Below are 18,734 nucleotides of genomic sequence, written 5' to 3'. Positions count from 1 at the left end.
CTAAAGAAAAAGTTTCATCAGGACTTCTAGACATCCGACGTTATGGTGTCTTCCTGATGTGGCTTCCTGATAATCCTAATTCTACCACCCCTTGATATAGTGTTGTCATCCTTACCCGAAAACAGACCGATCTCGAACAGGCATTGTGGGATATATAGCGTATACTTTCTCGGGTAGTTCAAACAAAATGGCGACGCGCAAGAAGGACGGAGGTGCCGATTTCAAATTTTGGGAGTCGGCCGAAACTGTCGCCCAATTCGATAATATAAGAACATGGCTACAGAAAAACTGCAAAAAGGTAAGGACATATGAAAGTGGCAAGAACTTGGAAGTAATGATTTGAATCTTGAAAATGGTCAATGGATTCATTTTCACCAACAACACATGGCCTCCGCTTCTTGCTTTGTTGTGACCCGCTGCTATTGTCTGATCATCGGATATCTTTTTGTCAACAAACGTGATTTCTCCGAGCGATCTTCAATGTTGTTCGAATAACAGAATATTATAATGCACTATGCCGTATTAAATGAGTTCAAGATTTCAGAAATATTATCGCGATTGCGATGAACAGCGTACGGTACACCTTCAGTGCCGTGTGCGAATGAAATCTTGTAAAACTACAATTGATTCTGAGACTGAATAAATGTACTTGCATCGGCGGTTGAGTATTTTCGAAACAAAAGTATGTTAGAGGATACATGCATTGAAAATTCTTATATCTCCCATAACCCTTTTATTTGATGGTACAACGATACTGTTTTCACCAGACCCAGAAAATGGGGTCAAAAGGTGCATTGGGCCTCGCTCTGACATATTTTTACTTCAATGTTTCAAACCTTTATTGTATGAACAAGCTTATATGTTAAAAATATGTAATACTTAAAAAAATGAAATAAAATTTTAATTTAACTGTAAAGTGGTTTAGTGTTACTGACAATGATAGGGTGATGAATAATTAAAAACATGTTCCTCTGCGCAAAATAAAAAAAACATTTTCTCATTTGCTCACAAGACTCATCATATTGTAAGTCGTTCTACCCAGTCTCACTCAGAATGTTGTACCGTACATACGATGCTTTTATGGAACTAAACGCCCAATGCTACATTCCTTGTTCATATTACCCAAATTTGGCTGTGCACCTACATTTAAATAACATCACACCCCAAAATATGTTGCAGAACCTATTTCTCTTGGTCTCTATCATTACTGAGCCATGGCAGAATATAGTACATGTACTGTCATGGAATTTGATCATCACAAGCATCTCATATAGGACCTATACAATTACAATGTCTGGTCATAGAAGTGTCTTTTTCATTTGCTTGAATTATGACTGTGCACAATATGGGCTAAGGGCAAATTCAAGCAGTGGTACACAAACTAATTACGTCAAACATGGACAGGTACTTACTGAAGCAGTAAGTGCCGGATCCCTTGTTTTGTCTTTGGTGGTACTGACGTCATGAGTTTGCCACTTCTTGAATGTTACCCCAATATGGTGTTCAAGTCAGCTGTCAGTGTGAAAGTTGTTTCAAACTGAATGAAAGGTATACATGTGTGTCAAAAGCAATGTAGAAATCCAAATATTTGTCATACTGTAATGAGTGAACAACTGAAAAGTCTTTTCTGAAATATATCTGCAATTCTACAATACGTTGGTTATTTTTGTCTCTTTGAATGGTATTTTTAATTTGTCTAATGTACATACTGTTACCTGCCACAAATTGCCAAATGCCATTGCTCTGATAGGGACTTGGAAGTGAGCAAGTTCATTGTAACTCAGTCTCACACCTCAAAATAGCTATCTACTCCCAGAGTGCAGTGGTCATTGGTTTCCATGTGAGTGGCATAAAATTGTAATGGTGAATACCAAGTTCAAAATTCCCTCATTATTTTCCTTCATACATTTCTGCCATACAGTACACCCAAATGGAACCACCAACCAACAAGAGTCTGGCATCATTGGTGGCTCAGCTTGTACAGTTTCAAGAGGATAACTTTGGCAGACATGTCAGCAAACCAGCCCTGACAAGGTTGCCTGTACGTGAGCATACAGATCTAACTTCAGAAATATTACAGCTTCAAAACAACTGATTTATATTTTGTTACGTTACAGCAGCAGGCTCTGACAGTAAGACTTATGTTATCAAAAGGAATGATACGTAAGAGATGTAGTGGATATTTGTTGAAGCTGGAAGCTTATTAGAAATTTGGCATATGGACAACAGAATTCAAGTTGTTCTTCTTGTTGTCACTGTAACACCTTACAGAGCAAGAGCTTAGCTCGTTTACAGCTTTTCAGATATGTCTCGAAAACCATTTCTTTCAGTAAAGATCAGATACCACATGTCATGAATACCATAATATGTACAATTATTTCATGACAGCAAAAAGTGAAAAACAAACTAACAAATGCAAAAAAAACCCACATCCATCATAATTATAAATTAACATTATTGTTATTGCCATTTCTACACCAGATGAAATGCTTCATGGATTTCAAACCCGGTGGTGGTTTATGTCACACACTGTCTGCTGTGTACAAATTCAAAAGTGACCAAGGATGGAGAAGGTTTGACTTCCAGTCGCCATCAAGAATGGACCGCAATGTTGAGATGTTCATGAACATTGAGAAGACGCTTGTCCAGAATAAATGCCTGTCAATGCCAAATGTGTACATCAGACCTGACATTGACACAAAACTGGCAACCAAATTGAAAGACATAGTCACAAGACACAGGGTGTGTACTGAACCTCGTTGAATATAAATTCTTGAATACGATGGCCATTTATTTCTATGACAGTTACCCAAATCTGATTGCTAAATAACTTAGCAAGACTGAACAATATCAGAAATTGCTATAATCCTGCTTGGCCAAGCTGCTCCATATAGTGAGGGAGGTCCCCTGAGAAAACATGAATGTTCTTGTGATAAAAAATTGGGCTCGATATTATTTAGGTGCACCACCAGCAATCTTCTTCATATCCATAGTAGGGGCATCACCTCAGTTTTCTGTAGTGAAATATTGCATAGTACAGACAAAGGACTTTTGTGATGCAGTCACACGGGATCACAGTGAAGAATCTCAAACAAACTTTCCTTGTACACATTTCCTGAATGTTTAGTAATAAGTATGTATGATATTAAAGGCTTTCATATTTTCAAGGAGTTGCATTTATTTTATTTAGAAAATAATGTAATCCAAATCTTGATAGTCAGTCAAAATTGATGTCATTGTGTTTATCGTGTTGATTTCTTTCACAGGGGACTGTAACTGATGACCCAGAGGCTGCGTCACACGTCGTCTACCCACCTCCAGCCCAGGCTATAGAAGGTAAATGTGCCCATCCAATGGCCAAGTCCTGAGGAGGGGCAACTCTGTGTGTTCAGAACTGCAGATTGTTCTTTCTGTGAGACATATGTATTTGTGCACTGCAATGTGCCTACTAATATGAACAGAGTTGTACATTCTGTGTGTGGAAAGATTGATTCAGCAATTTCTTACGTGTTAATAGAAGTGGCCATCATCAGAGGAATAACTGTTAATTGGTCAAAATATCGACCTCTCCTAGATTTTGGTTTATGATTCATGCCATCGTAGATTTTGAACGTAAGTTAGATTTTAACTCTGAAATTCACTTGCCTTCCTTCACAAGTGTTGGGAAAAAATAGCGAAGAGTTGCTAAGATTTCTATACAATCTACCATACATACACATTGAGGTAATTTCTAAAACAAAAATATACATGATATTCATTGTCATTTTTACAGAACTAACAACATGAAATGAGAATGTCAGTTTAGTGCAGAGTTTTGTTTTTCAAAATATTAATCTCTTGGAAAAGAATATTATAGTCTGTCAAAGGTTTTTTTTCACCTTGTTCATCATTAGTATTTAGTGTTCTTTATATGGGTCAATTGGTCACTTGCTCACTGCGAACAATGTACAATAGCCTACAACAATGTGAAAAAAAAAAAAAAAAAAAAAAAAAAAAAAAAAAAAAAAATATATATATATATATATATATATATATATATATATATATATATATATATATATATATATATATATATATATATATATAGGTTTATGCCAAGATGCTAAGTGCAGTATCATGCTTTGACAACTTTGACAAAGGAGCCCTTAGTAAACAAGATCTAAAAGATTGCGTTGTTTTATGTTATAACAGAGGATTGGTTGAGACCATTGGTGCAACGTGACAGGACAACTTTGGTGCATTGGTGGTACTATCCAGACAGCTATGATACTTGGGTTCTATCCTCTGAGATGGATCAGGAACCTGAGACATCCATTCCCCACCAAGGGATGTGGGAGGTAAGGCACTTATATGATACCCCCATATTACTTAACAGGGCTCGAAATTAGCGGTAGTCCCACGTCTATAGACTACCAACTTTTCCCTTGGGCTACCAAAGTACATGAAATGGTAGCCCACACGGGCTAACAAAGCCTGGGACATGAAATACTTGGCGTGCGATGTCCGTCACTTTTGGACGATCTAAATGCAGTCAACATGTAGTTTCATTTGTTTGAAGCAATTACCCTTTCATCTGTGGAGTTTTTACTGGTGACTATTACAATTTTCACTGCTATGTTTTTGTTTTCACAAGATGCAGAACGTTTGATACTAGAATGTTGAGTTGCTTTTCCGTGTGCAGTCTTTGCATGCCAGTTCACACAATGCTGTTGATCCGCAGCATACAAGACGTACTTGTGTCAAGTTTTGGGGTTTTGATGCTGAAATTTAACAAAACTTTCCCTTCTATATCAAGAGATTGTATAATCAGTTTGATTTGAAATAGTAATATAAAACACTGTGCTTGGAAATCGTGGCTGAGTTTCGCTGTCTTTTATCTATGGTTGTCGATCAGTATCAATGTATTACGTTCTGTACATAGAGACTCGGGTGTAACAAGGCATGCAAGTTCATACAGATCATGAGAATATTTTTTCTGTTTTTCTTTACTAAAGTTACAATTTCTTTGGATGTATAACCCGATTTAGAAAGTGATAGAAAGTGTTACAAATGTACAAAAATAAGCATAAATTAAGCGTTCGTGACACATAACATGGGGTTTCTCGAGTAGAAGCCCCTAGCTTTACTTCTGTTTTGTGTTGCTGAACCGGGGGCTTATACTGGGACAAGCACAGTATCCCGAAACCAAAATATTAATGGACTACCAGCCATTGTCACTGGGCTACCAACTTCAGAAAATGGTAGCCCAAGTGGACTACCAAGGTAAAAAGTTAATTTCGAGCCCTGCTTAACCAAGGGGTGTGGGAGGTAAGGCACGGATATGATACCCCCATATTACTTCACCAAGGTGTGTGGGAGGTGAGGCACCAATACGATATCCCATCCTACCGCAGCAAGGTGTGTAGGAGGTAAGGCATGTAGGAAGTAAGGCACTAATATGATACCCCATACTACCACACCTGGGCATGTAGGCTAATATGATACTCCATACTACCACACCTGGGCATGTAGGCTAATATGATACTCCATACTACCACACCTGGGCATGTAGGCTAATATGATACTCCATACTTCCTAACAAAGAGGAGTGAGGAGATGATAGAAAATGCCATACAGCGCCCTCTAAGGTGCATGTCATCCTCTTCAGGCCATGTTGAATCTCTATGAATACTTTTCTGTGTAAGACACTGCAAAGATTTAATGCTTATCATTAAAAACTGCTTACAATATTAAATACTTTTGTGGTACTTCAAAGCAAATTTAACCTCCATGTTTAGTGTACAGATTTGCCTTGAGTTGATCACAGATCAAATCTTATGGAACTTCTGGAAAGTGGGTTGTTCAGTCATTCACTATTGGATTGAATTTCAAGTTAAACTAGCAGTTTTGAATTCTAACTCCTCAGGGACAGGAATTTATTCTCTGAAAATTTCCAAAAGTTTACTGGAAAGATTTTTCATCACTCATGTATAGAACAGTCAGTCATCTCATGATAGTTTTGTCAAAAACATTTTTAACATATTTCATTTTCACAGGTCAATGCCAAATGGTTGTTGGATCTTGATGAATTCAATGAATGGATGAATGAAGAAGACTATGAAATTCAGGATGAGGTGAGATCCAGTCCCGTGCCATTCCATGGAAAAGTGATGAAAACTCGAAATTCCCCGGCATTGCTTCCGCACGTACTTCTTACTATTACATACCTTATTAATGATAATTGTATGGGAAATAGACCCATTTAAAATACATACTAGAAAGTTAATTGTACCGCCGTTTACTTGAACAGTCCATAGCCCTAAAAGCTTAGCCCTTTTCATGGCCATGCTTGTGGTATGATCTTTGTTTTCAAGGGTGTGAGTGGACCCTGCACTCTGGACTTGAGTGAAACGGTTGAGCATTGCTGTAATGTATCACAGCTGTGTTACAGTAAATGCTTAAACTGGTCCCAAAACCCATACAGAGTTGAAAAAATATGAGTTGCTTATAGTTTTATTCAGCACTGACATATTATTTGCTTCAATAGTTTTTGAATTTTTTTTTCTAAACTTTGGTATGTTTAAGGCCAAGAAGAGAAATATATAGTGACACGACTGAACATGTCTTTATGTATATTTTGCCATGTCTGAATACTCACAAGATCAGCCTGTTTTCAAAGTAATAAATAGGATTGTCATATAACTTTTTGAATTGATTTACTTTTTAATCTAACCCACTGATAACACATGACTTGTCATCCATCCCAGGATATACAAATGCCCAAGTTCAGTGGAGTGCAACACTTGATAGAGATTTACATTCCAATGCCCGTGTGTGCAGACCTACTCACACCTCTGAAAATTACAAGACTATCAAGTTTGGTTTTGGAAAAGTCCATGATCCGCACTTGAACTGTACCATCCAGTCACAGCTCATTTCAGTGTAGATTTGATAATGACATACATAAATACCTTACATTATCAATTATCTAAGTTATGCTTTATGTCCTAATGTTGTTTCCAATATTGCAACCATACTGACATTTACAAAGGCAGGGTGTTGTTAACGGGATGAATATTTTCGTGTAATTTCTTGGTTCTCTGTTTAAAGCAACTTTTGCATTAGGGAAACAGTATACAACAAAGATAGTGATTAAACAACGCTATTTATGTATTTCATCATCAAATTTATCCTGAACTTTGCTGTGGTTGGAGTTTACAAAAGCATGGGCATTGTGCCCATGGTGCATTATATACTGCCTGGGGATTGAAAGCAGGGCCTTTCAAGATGTGGGCTTTTTTCTTTTAGGGAGAATCCAAAAAGGAGTCAGGGAGGGGGAGAAGAAGAGGACTGAGGGCTAAACCAATCACAGATGATGTGAGTAAATTGAGGGGCAGGGAGCATATCTGATCATACCTATCAAAAAAATGGCTCCTGCCTTAACCCTGAGTGTGATCAAATACTTATACAACATGGCTTCCAATAGCTATGTCAATTGTACAGATAGAGTTGTCCCTTAGAACTTGGTAAATTTGCAAAGTCAAATTTAATCATGAAAGCCAAAAATTTGATTATTCTTCTTCCCCTTGGTTAAAAGGAAGATTTGAAAGTTCCTCTGTGTTTATATTTTACGTTTGCCCAAGGAGGTAGAAGCGAGAAGAAATCACAACCACTTTGTAAGGCATGCGTTACCACTGTTTGCTCACTGAGGGGGCTGTGCCCTGACGAATTGTATAAGGATTAGTATACATGCATGTGCAATAGCTTGGCTCTCTACTCCCTGTAGCACGCCGAGTAAGTTTGGATGTGTGGGAACTTACAGTAAAATCACCATACTTTTAACAGATCATTGAAGGGCCATAAGTCAAGCCTTACGAAAAATAGCATATTCCCATCACTCTCTTTAGTGCAAAAGAAACATTTCCATACTGTTCTGAGTATTTGTAACCGTTTGTTCAAAACGCCATACATCAACGTTTTAGTTTCCCAGAATAGGGTTTAACTTCCTCAGAAGTGCACTATAATGTGTATGCACTTTGCATGGATATAATTGCTCATACGTATGACATCCAATCCAAAAGAAGTGGGTGCACATATCTGATCTCTTTTGATCTCAAGTGAACTCATGATTTCTTACATGGTCAAAGTTTGCACCTCCATGCAGATACCCATGAGCTCAGGCCATTGGTAAAGCACATGGAAAGAAATGCTATGCACACAAAGACGATAACAGGATTTAAATCACTTGACTACAACAAAGGAAAATAATCCTACTTAAGGTGGTTTTGACTCCTCCACGCTTCTACCTCCATGGTTCACTCAATACAAAGATGAGATGCATTTATTCCAGCACACAAAACAGGCAAAGGTACCCACCACCTATTTGTGATCTATCCGTTTCCTTGTGAATTTATTCCTATTTTTTCTGTGTTTTTGTGACAGTTTGCTCAGAGTCCAGACCCAGACAGACGGGAAAAGAAAGCTGGATCCACTAAGAAGAGGAAGAGGTCGCCATCACCACCTGACACAAAACGGAAAAAGAAAGGGTGAGTAGAATATATTAGAGGCAGTCAAGCAATTCTGAAAATGAGTGTCTTCGCTTTGTACTGAGCAATGCTGAGTTCAGATTTGTGATAAAGATGATAATGTGTATTATTTTGTCCATTTCACAGAATGAGGACAATTAATGTGAGTTTGTCACATTTAATGAGACATCAAGGGTTAAATCGTGTACATTCATGCATTCCTTTAACAATTACATCATATGCTCCGCTTTTTCTATACCAACTATATCTACCTGCGAAGACAAGATGAACTTTAGAGTGGCCGTCCTTGTCACATGACACTTCTGAAATGGCTGTAAATGTGTAAATATGTCAAAATCACTTCCCTGAGAAGCCAAAATGTTAAAAAATTATCATACTAAACATGGACTCGTTGTGTTTCGTGTGTCCATGCACGTATATCTTAGTCTCCCAATCCCATAAGTTGTGAAGACCACATCGTCTTTGCTACATTGTGAACAACAGTACATCAGCCAGTAGAGGATGTGTGTCAATTGAGGGCATATATCACCAGTTTGGCCACCTGTTTGTATCACTGTGTTTAGAACACAAGTTGCAGACCTTCCCTGTAGTTGGCTGTGAAAAGAGATTGCACCGAGCTGTATCAAACTGAACACGTTCCTTTGGCATTCAAGCATAATAGTTTAAACTTCAGTATCTTAACATTTTAGCCATGAAAATGTTTGGAGATCATTAGGGAAATACAGGGCATTTTGAATTTGCAAATATGAACTGATTTTCAAACAACCTCTGTGTGAGGGCGCTATTTCTTTGTGATAAGTGTAAGTGTATGTTCAGCTAGGGAGAATGATTGGTAATCAAAATGGTGCAGATAAAGAGGCTAGCTCAGTGAATATGGAAGAAATTTGTTACTGGCTCCTTGAAATCAAGAAATGTATGTCTTTAAAGTGTTCTGAAAGCCAAAGAGACCAGTTATAATGCCATCATTTTGAGCTCAAAATAAGATAAAATTCAAAATTGCAATATGCAGCTTCATTATTCATTCTTTTTCAACGTCAGTGTATAAAATAAAGTCAATGCTTTACTTTCTTGTGTTTGGCAAATAGCTGTGACAAAGTGATAGGGGAGGCACTTCTTCACATTCTGCAAATATCTGTTTATACCCCCACCCCCCCCAGCACCCATCGGTAATGTCTGCATGCAGTTACACTTTATTTTGCTTGATTAAAGAAAAGTTGCCTTTACATATGGTCAAAATGAGGGTCCAGAGGTATTTGTTGAGTGTAGAGGAAGAAAGCTGGAATCTCTCATGTTATTGCTAACACAAAGGTCTGTGATTCAAGAAAATCGTCTGTAGTTGAAGCCTTACAGTTTACGACTTCTGTTACCCTATAGAGCCTGCAGGGCAGAGTGACTGCCATAAGCAGCGCCCTCTGGAGATGAAAAGATGAACAACCAGATCTGAACAAGAAGTGAGACTCTTGTTTATAAAAGACTACATACAATTGCAGAAACTGTTATACCTAAACAAAATCACTCTCTGGTCATTTAAATTTAGTGGTCTTTAAAAAAAAATAAATCCATGGCTGTTCACTCTTCAACTCTACGCTCTCACAAATAATTTTTCCTGCCATAAATATAACCTTGAGGTCTCAGTGTTTCCGTTAACGCAAAATCCTGCGTATTTTACGCAAAATTGTTCGGAAATACGCAAAAAAAATCATGACTGCGTAAACAAATACGCACTGAGAAATGCCGCCCAATGACACGACGTACTTGGCCCGCACTACATTGCCTGAACATGGTTCAATGCAGGACAAAAATAGAACATATGCACCTGCTTGCAAGTGACATTTATCATGATATTGCAACATTTTAGACTTTAGCAGACCGCAGCACTTTATGCAACATTGTATTTCATCATCACAAACGTCATGTCAATCAGTTCTGTACAGACAATAGCACTACAGATGCAAAAAATTCGAGAATCGATCGAGTCTACGTTGTTGGTAACACAATACAGTTAATGGTCATTACTTCGCATGTTATTTGGAAAGTGTTTACGGTGACCATTTAGACTCTGTCGGGTTGCATTCTTGAGAGGTCCCGCTGGACTTTGAACAGTATCTACTTTTTGTTGGCCCTTTGAAAACACTAATTTCGTAGCCAGAAGGTATTTTCTTTGAACATGAACTCATTGGGCTGCTGAACGATCATATACCGGACATACATAACGGCATTGCAAACGTTCAACTACACCTTGAAGCCCCCCAGGTTGTTGCTTTTTGTTAATAGAGCATGCGCATTACAGGAAACCCCCAAGTTCTACAGAAAAGACTGCCCAGCTCACTTCAGATACTGATTCCTACCGTTCGCATTTTGAATACATTTTACGCAAATAAAAACTCAGTTGCGTAAAATCGTACGCAAGTTTTGAAATTGTAACGGAAACGCTGGGTCTTCAAATGTCATTATGTCATACATGGGCATTATGGTTACCATGACAGTGAAGCCCATGCACTGCACAGTACCTCACATTTATGTCTTCTATTCTGGTATTTTCAGAGGTCGTCCCAGCGCTGCGGCCATGAAGAAGAAATCCAGCAAGGAAGAAGAGCAGGAAGATCTGACTAAAGACATGGAAGACCCGTCACCAACTCCAAACATTGAAGAAGTCAATCTACCCAAAAGCAGTATGTATTTCTCTTGCATTCTTAGTGGACTTTTTTTCCAAGTATATACTTAGATATACACAAGCAGGTTACAGGACATGTCTATAGCAACGCCCTGATCTGTACAGCCAGGATATCTCACATGGCTTATAATTTCTGGATTTCTGAGCTCTGTTGTCTGGCCTGTTGCAAGCCTGTCTTTATAGAGCTGCATATGTAGTCGTGTCATTTCTCGTTGCATCCATTGGCTGCATGTTGGATATGTGGCTGTACAAATAGAGCTGCATCCAGTGTTGAAGTTCACAGCATTATTGTGTCTGTAAATTCATAAGATTACAGAGTTTTTTTCTCAGAAATATCAGGAGTACCATGTCTCATGATATATATATATTTGAAACACTTATGTAAATTTTAGACCCTAACACCCAGTATGCACAGCATTTTATCAAGTCATGTAAAAAAACGATACCGATACACGCATGAGATTCAGGACCTTGTGATACACCTGTGGGCACAGCACTGAATACAAATCAGAGTCGGTCACAGCACTTTTACATCACTGTGCTTTCTTTGTAGACACAGACCTGTACGACAGCTGTGCTTGCTGTGTAATGCTGAGTGACAAAAACTGAAAACCGTGGCATTCGTCTTTGACATAAGTAACTTGCAGAAAGATGTTTGAAATGTGCATTACTTTGATAATCAAGGCATTGTATTTGACTGAAGGTGAAACACATTGTTTGATGTTTTTCTTCCTTGAGAGACATTCCATAGATGTATTTCAGCTTTGCATGGCATATAAAATATCTCTGCTGATTGAGCGTGAGCGTGAAAACAAGACTCGACATCACACCTTGTTTCTTTTTTCAGTCTGATAGTATAAGGTGCTGAAAGGACTTTGTTTCAGCCCTAGCTAACAGTGCTTCCCACCCGGCTTTCTATCGTTCTTGATTTGTGTTCAGTTCATGATGTTTACAACGTTCCGTTAAAAATACCATTGGTACAGATCCAAAGATATAAATCAATTCAAAAACATGAATGAAATGCCTGTTCACTATCCTCTTATATTTGATACCATATGTCTCAGCAAAGATTTTAGGTTCGCAAAGTATCAGTGCTTCCTCAAGATAGAAATTGATTCCTTGTAGTGTAACTTGGTTCCTTGTAGCATTGATAGTGAGAATTATCTTCTTTCAGTCATTTTGCCATATCATCACACACTGACTTGCATCGGCCTTTACAAAGAATTGGTTGTATTCATGTACAGAGTATGGAAGTGGCAAGGTGTTGAATGCTTGGTGTTTTCATACCATGTTTCTCTTCTTTCCTCTGCAGTTTCAAGTCGTTCTCACAAGGACAGTGAACTCCAACCCATCAAAGGTGGTGCCCTGGCAGACCTCGATGACAGCCAAGACACAGGGGTAAGTTGCCAGCACACTGAAGCTCACGTTGCCAAACTCATCATTCCCACATGCACTTCACATGCAAGTCCACCTGGCATGATTTTATGCAGTCCAGATATGTATGCATTTGATATGTACAGTGTGGCCTCAAAAATATGTCATGGTGCAGTTTTCACCCATACCAGTTAATATAATTATTGATCTTTTCACAAACATGGTTTGGTCCAAATCTATTGTCAATTATGTTGAGTGTTGGTCTGTTCACATGGATTAGGGTGAACAGGTTGAACTTTTTTCCACACTTCTCTGTGCTTTTAGCTTCATTTGACTGCCTTTCTTTCATCTTGAAATGTTTTCGGAAAGTTATTCATTGTGTTGTGTTTCCCCTGGGTGTTTGTAACCAGTACCATCGACCAGACTAGGAAGCATTACTTGCTCATCCCCGATTTCCTGTGTACAGTGCCACAATCACCATTGAGAACAATGAGTTTGGGCCAAACCATAGTAGTGAAAGGGTTAAACTATGGCATCCTTGTTTCACAAAGATGCAATAAACCTCTCACAACTGTTAACTGTAAGCTACAGTCTGTACAGATTATCCAGTAATATGGTATGTCTCTATCGCTTACCCTGCCAAGTTCATTCAGGTCAAAGTGGTTACAACTAATGAAACAGAAAGTCCCAAGTAATGTGTTTTAACAAAAAAAAATGAATATTTGAAGGCCCCTGTAAACATAGACACTGTATGCATGATTTTACAGACCGTAGCTCCTATAACATACTGATTCAAATAGGTTAAAATGCTCTTGGTTTTTGGCTCAATACCACTCTTTACTGACTGGGCAGATGGGGAAGTGATACTTTCTGGCTGGAAAAGGGTTAAATCTGTCTATCTGTCAGTTTACTTATTTGCTTTCATTGGTGTTGAACTTTCAGGATGACGGTGATTCCAGGATGAAATCAGGACCGGCAACGCCAGCATCGGAGGAGAGGGAGAAGAAAGTGATGGAGTCGGACTGTCAAGGAAGAAATGTGACGGAGCAGACACATCACATCATTATTCCAAGCTACGCTGCCTGGTTTGATTACAACAGCATACACGCCATCGAAAGACGAGCACTGCCAGAATTCTTCAATGGTAAAAATAAATCCAAGACTCCAGAAGTGTAAGTACTGAATTTTCACATCAGACATTATTACATGCCTTGATGTGTGTGCAAATCAGTGCATTGATTTGAACAGGAACAGGGGAGTTAGCAAACCGTTGAACGATGTACTGACCGGTTTTCATGGTTAGCCGGTCAAGTGAAGCCCTTCAACATTTTCGACGTCAAAGTAGACGCTTAATGCTAGATGTAAAATATCATACGAGCAACTGCTATTTTGACTTTCGTAAAATCTGTTTGATATTGGTCGATAATCATAAAATTGTATGAAAATGCCCTGCATGTAACTAAATGTCATGTAGCATTGAAGAGGCATATGAAGAGGCATGTAATAAAAATATTATTGCCTGAATACATGGGTTTGTGTGCCCTGGCCGCAGTAGACAATTTGCCCTCCTGGCGTCGAGCAAATTGACACCTGCTGTAGGGCACAAATACATTGTCTAACTTGATCCTGTCACCCCCGTGATTGTATGTACAGAGGTTCAAGTGAATCATGAAAACAAAGGACTGCACCAAATGATGGTGGTGTGTTTATTGTCACCTTGGATAATCAATCAACACCATCAACTAGTGACATATTTTTTGCAGGCTTTTCAATAATGTACAGAAAGTAGGTTTGAAGACCTGAATTTGCTCAACCAATAAAAGCTACAGGGTGTACCTTTATTATTGGACACCGTGGTGCTAAGCACCAAAGGTGTCCTTTGTCGCCACAATGTCTGTGTGTGTGTCCGTCTGTCCGTCTGTCCGTTCTGTCCGTCCGTCCGTCCGTCCGTCCGTAGACAGATTTTGTTCCACTCATAACTTAAGAACCCTAAGTTCCAATGTCATGCAATTTGGTATTTGGTATGATCATGATGAGACTTAGATCTGATTAGATTTTGGTGGGTGTGGCTTATTAATTAATTGCTCATTTGCATATTTTATGATCTAGTGGTCAGAACCAGTAAGGCCTTTCACGATGCTGAAGTTAGACACGGTTTCGGATTCAGTTTCGGATTCGGTTTCGGATTCGAGAGACTGAAAGAAATTTTATATTTTCAGCCAATTGTTACACTGTGGAATACTGGATTTTCCTTACTTTCCCTGGACCTTTTTTCAGCTAAAATAATATCTAATCACACTAGACAAAGTGAAAATAAGATCACAATGCATATATTTCATGGCATAAATTGTGTGCATATATTCACAAGTAAAATGGTTAAAAAATAGAAATTACAGAAAGCTTCATAGGACTCTAATTTAAAATTTAAAGGAAGTGTCGAGCAAGGAAAACAATATTTACAAAAACATACTTTAATCATTTTATATGTCACAATGTGTGTCACATGGTTTAATGTTAATATGTTGTATTAATTTGATGTTTTGATTGATGTTGTTTTACATAAATTGCATTTTGAATGTACCATACTAAACTCTCGGACTAAACTATCAGTTAATATGTTGCGTAATAAAGATAGCATTGAATGCTATTTCTTTGAATTGTGCGTAGTACTGTTAGCTTGAATAGTCTGAACTGCATAATGCCCATAATTGAGATCGACAGCTCATAAGTTGTAACTTTTGACTGATTTTTCAGCAGTTTTGTCTTGTGTAGTCATGCATTACAGTTCCTAAAGTGTTTTGATTTTTTAAACTTTATAAATTATGATTATATATGAAACATTTATGTCATGAAATACATGCTACATTTATGTGATAAAATACATGCTATTTGTGCAGTCATTTCATCTAGTTAAAATATCTCCTTGTGTATCAGTAGTTATTATATTCTTCAAAAAAATAATAACATAAGCTTGAAATATAATAATCGCAAACATACCATTCCATAATCCTATGACAGTAGGTCGGAATTCGCAAGACAATAGTTGTAAACATAGACACAAAACAGCACAGAACAGACAGTAAATAGACGGTACACAAACAAAGTCATATTCATGAAAGAAAGATATATGGACCTCTGGCCAGAAGACCAAGAAGTGATGTCAGGTGTTTCGAAAATGGTAAGCGCATCCTGCCCCACATGTGGCACCCGCCATATATCAATCTATAAGTCAGATAGGTAGTGGTCACTAACTAAGGCCCAATGTCACCGATGCCATCAGTGATCATTTGATGAAGAGAGATATTGTATTTATCTACCAGCTTGCGATACCTGCCAAAAAAGCATTTGAATGTAGAGACAAGTCTTGCTCTGGTGTAACCTTGATTTAAAAGTTTGTAAGAGAGTGGCCATGTCTCTTTACATAATCACCATATGAACTGCATGCTCTAGCATATCGAATAAGCTGGGAAATGTATACCCCATAAGCTGGTGAGAGTGGAATATTACTTATGAGGTGTGGAAAATTGATGATACTAAAGTTAAAATCATCTCTCTTGTCATATAGCCTAGTAGAAAGGTGACCATTAGAGTCAAATTCAAGTAAAATGTCCAGATATGAAGCAGAAAAGGCCATTTCTGTAGTTTCTTTAATCTCCAATGCTGGAGGATAAATCATATAAAACTATTCTCAGTTATTCGAATCCGAAACCGAATCCGAAACTGAGTCCAACTTCAGCATCGTTGATATTTCAACCTCGTGCATTCAGCAGCCATACTTTCTGTGTGTCGCTACGAGATTCAGTTCCTGCTACGTCTATCTACAGTCACACCAGTGGAGCCAGTACGACATTCGGTAAGAGGTTTATTTTTGTATCCGTATTTAGAGCATGTGTTAACTTTGCGTGTACCAATAATAACTGTTAGTGAATGAGAGGTGATATTGTGAGAAGCTGTGTGCGGAAAGAAACGGCCTCGAAGGTTATCCAAAGCACGTCACTAATAAGTCGTGTTAAAACTGATAAGTCGTGTTAAAACGTGTGGCAACATCTCACCACACATCGAGTATACAGTATGGGCCCTAATTATGGTCTAGTTTAAAAAGAGTATCTAAATTTACGAGCGATCGACTGTAATAGTGTTTTCAATATTCACGGAGTTCATTCGAAAAATGTTAGTCGCGTGATGACGACGCCATATTGTTTTACAATTGGGGCTTGGGCGTGCATTAAAAACAACCGTTCCCCTGATTTCTACCACACTTCGATTGAAATGATTCTTATAGTGGAAACTGAAAGTTCAACCCCGATTTGCGAGAATTTTTGGTTGTTTTTGGGCATCGTAACTTTTGTGGAGTACGAGTCGGGGGGCCCCTGTAAGGTTGTGCCGTCACGGACATAGCGGAGTAAGCGAAATGTGGTGTTTACATCATGGTTCAAACTAGGATATATTTTCATTTTAATATACAGAGTCTGAAAACAAATGACCCTCCTGGTTTCACTTTAGTAAATTACTATATCTTGTATTTTCACTGATATCGTGAAACTTGCCAAAATGTGAATCGTTGCTATGATTGGCGGAAGCGTTTCATGCCCTTCGGCATGTCGATAGGGGCCATGAGGTAAATTTTCTCAGTAAACGCAATATCAAGAGAAATACGAGCGTGCGGAAGGGGGCAAAGAATATGTAAAGACATTTAACACTTCTAAATAAACAACAATTATCAAACGTTTATAACCTATGTGTTGCAAAATGTAACTGGCGCATTTTTCTTTCCGACCATTGTACAGCGGTGCACGGACAGTGGGCTATCGCCACCGGAAATATTCACAATATAGCAAGGCATTTCTGTGTTCAAGATATGACGGTCGATGAATTTCATTCGGTTGTAAAACGAATTTTAAAATTACCCCTCTGTGTCATAGTGTGGCGTTCAAATTATGGCTAAACATTTCAGTTTAAAATGTTGAAAAATGAAGTGCAGTCCACAGTTTGTTGCATATTTATTACTGGTATGTTATTTCATTTCAATAATTTAGCCCATCTTTAGTGTGTATTTTTTTATTTCTTTAGTCCATATTTGTTTAGCAGTGTTCTAAAATTTTTGAACAATTTGCAAATTATTCTGATGATATTTCAGATGCATATATTTGTGGTGATGATAACATAGTTGGTACTTTGTACAAAGATTGTGAATTTTGTGCAGTCCAGCTGCAATTGAAACATCAACTGATAATGGTGTATTAGTTTCCTATTGGATTTATCTGTCAGAATTGCACAAATCTGTGCTGAATTAGAATAATGACGCTGATCAAGAATCGCATCTGATTTCAGTTTTACAGTGGCTATTGGGAGAATGTTGTTCGCAGAGGAAATGCATAATGTGCATTGAATGTAAAATCAAAATATTTAATATGAAATTTAAATCATTTTAGTGAATCATAGCTAGACAACCTATCTCTGACATATTTTTCTTTCTTTTGCAGTACTGGTATTCACTGTGTCTTTACTGCAGCTGCTAATTAAAAAAAGAGCCAAAATAAATCAGAATACACACACTTAATACACAGACATTTGACAACAACATCCAACAGTGACATGACAATACATACTAACAAGCAGAGCTTGTTAGTTCTAGAATATACAGAATATTATCTCACATAGTGAGTGTCTGAATATTATTCTGAATTGTATTCCAAAGCACATTCTGAAAGTACTCTTCTGAAATATCCAATAACAGTATCTTCTGAATACTTTCTAGAAATACTGAGCTTTCATAGTGCACCTATGCACGTATTTTGAACTATCATTGATAGCGAAGGCAGTGACAATAAACATTTAATATTTACGTGCATTATATATTTAATTGAACTTGACATTTTAGAAGTACACTGACAAATATGAAAACAAAAAAGAAAAGTCAAAAAGCATCAAACCTTGCAAAGAAATTATACATGGAGAGCCGAAGGTCTTCCCCAAAGCCAATATGAGATTGTCTCAATCAGAGGTGATGGCAATTGTCTATATCGCGCTATAAGTTATGGGATCTACAATACTGAAGATTACACATACAAATCAGACTTGGTGTTATTGATTATTTAACTACACATTGGGATGATTATGAAGATGTAATCAAAGTTGAATATGCAAGGTGGCATATCCAA

General features: G+C 37.8%; 1 protein-coding gene across 1 annotated transcript in view; it reads left to right on the top strand.

Annotated features, from left to right (window-relative positions):
• Nucleotides 1-138: 138 nt before the first annotated feature.
• The window catches only part of LOC139116966 (SWI/SNF complex subunit SMARCC2-like), a 29,973-nt gene continuing 11,377 nt past the window's right edge, over nucleotides 139-18,734 (top strand). The window contains 11 exon segments of the mRNA XM_070679721.1: nucleotides 139-298; nucleotides 1,922-2,041; nucleotides 2,482-2,742; nucleotides 3,267-3,336; nucleotides 4,192-4,337; nucleotides 6,036-6,113; nucleotides 7,288-7,356; nucleotides 8,422-8,525; nucleotides 11,070-11,197; nucleotides 12,512-12,597; nucleotides 13,516-13,745. Of these exon segments, the coding sequence (XP_070535822.1) occupies nucleotides 188-298; nucleotides 1,922-2,041; nucleotides 2,482-2,742; nucleotides 3,267-3,336; nucleotides 4,192-4,337; nucleotides 6,036-6,113; nucleotides 7,288-7,356; nucleotides 8,422-8,525; nucleotides 11,070-11,197; nucleotides 12,512-12,597; nucleotides 13,516-13,745 (1,403 nt within the window). The 5' untranslated portion in view covers nucleotides 139-187.

Source organism: Ptychodera flava, chromosome 18, assembly GCF_041260155.1.
Source record: "Ptychodera flava strain L36383 chromosome 18, AS_Pfla_20210202, whole genome shotgun sequence".
Lineage (NCBI taxonomy): Eukaryota > Metazoa > Hemichordata > Enteropneusta > Ptychoderidae > Ptychodera > Ptychodera flava.
Note: the sequence above shows the minus strand (reverse complement) of the source record. Positions and strands in the feature narration are given on the sequence as shown.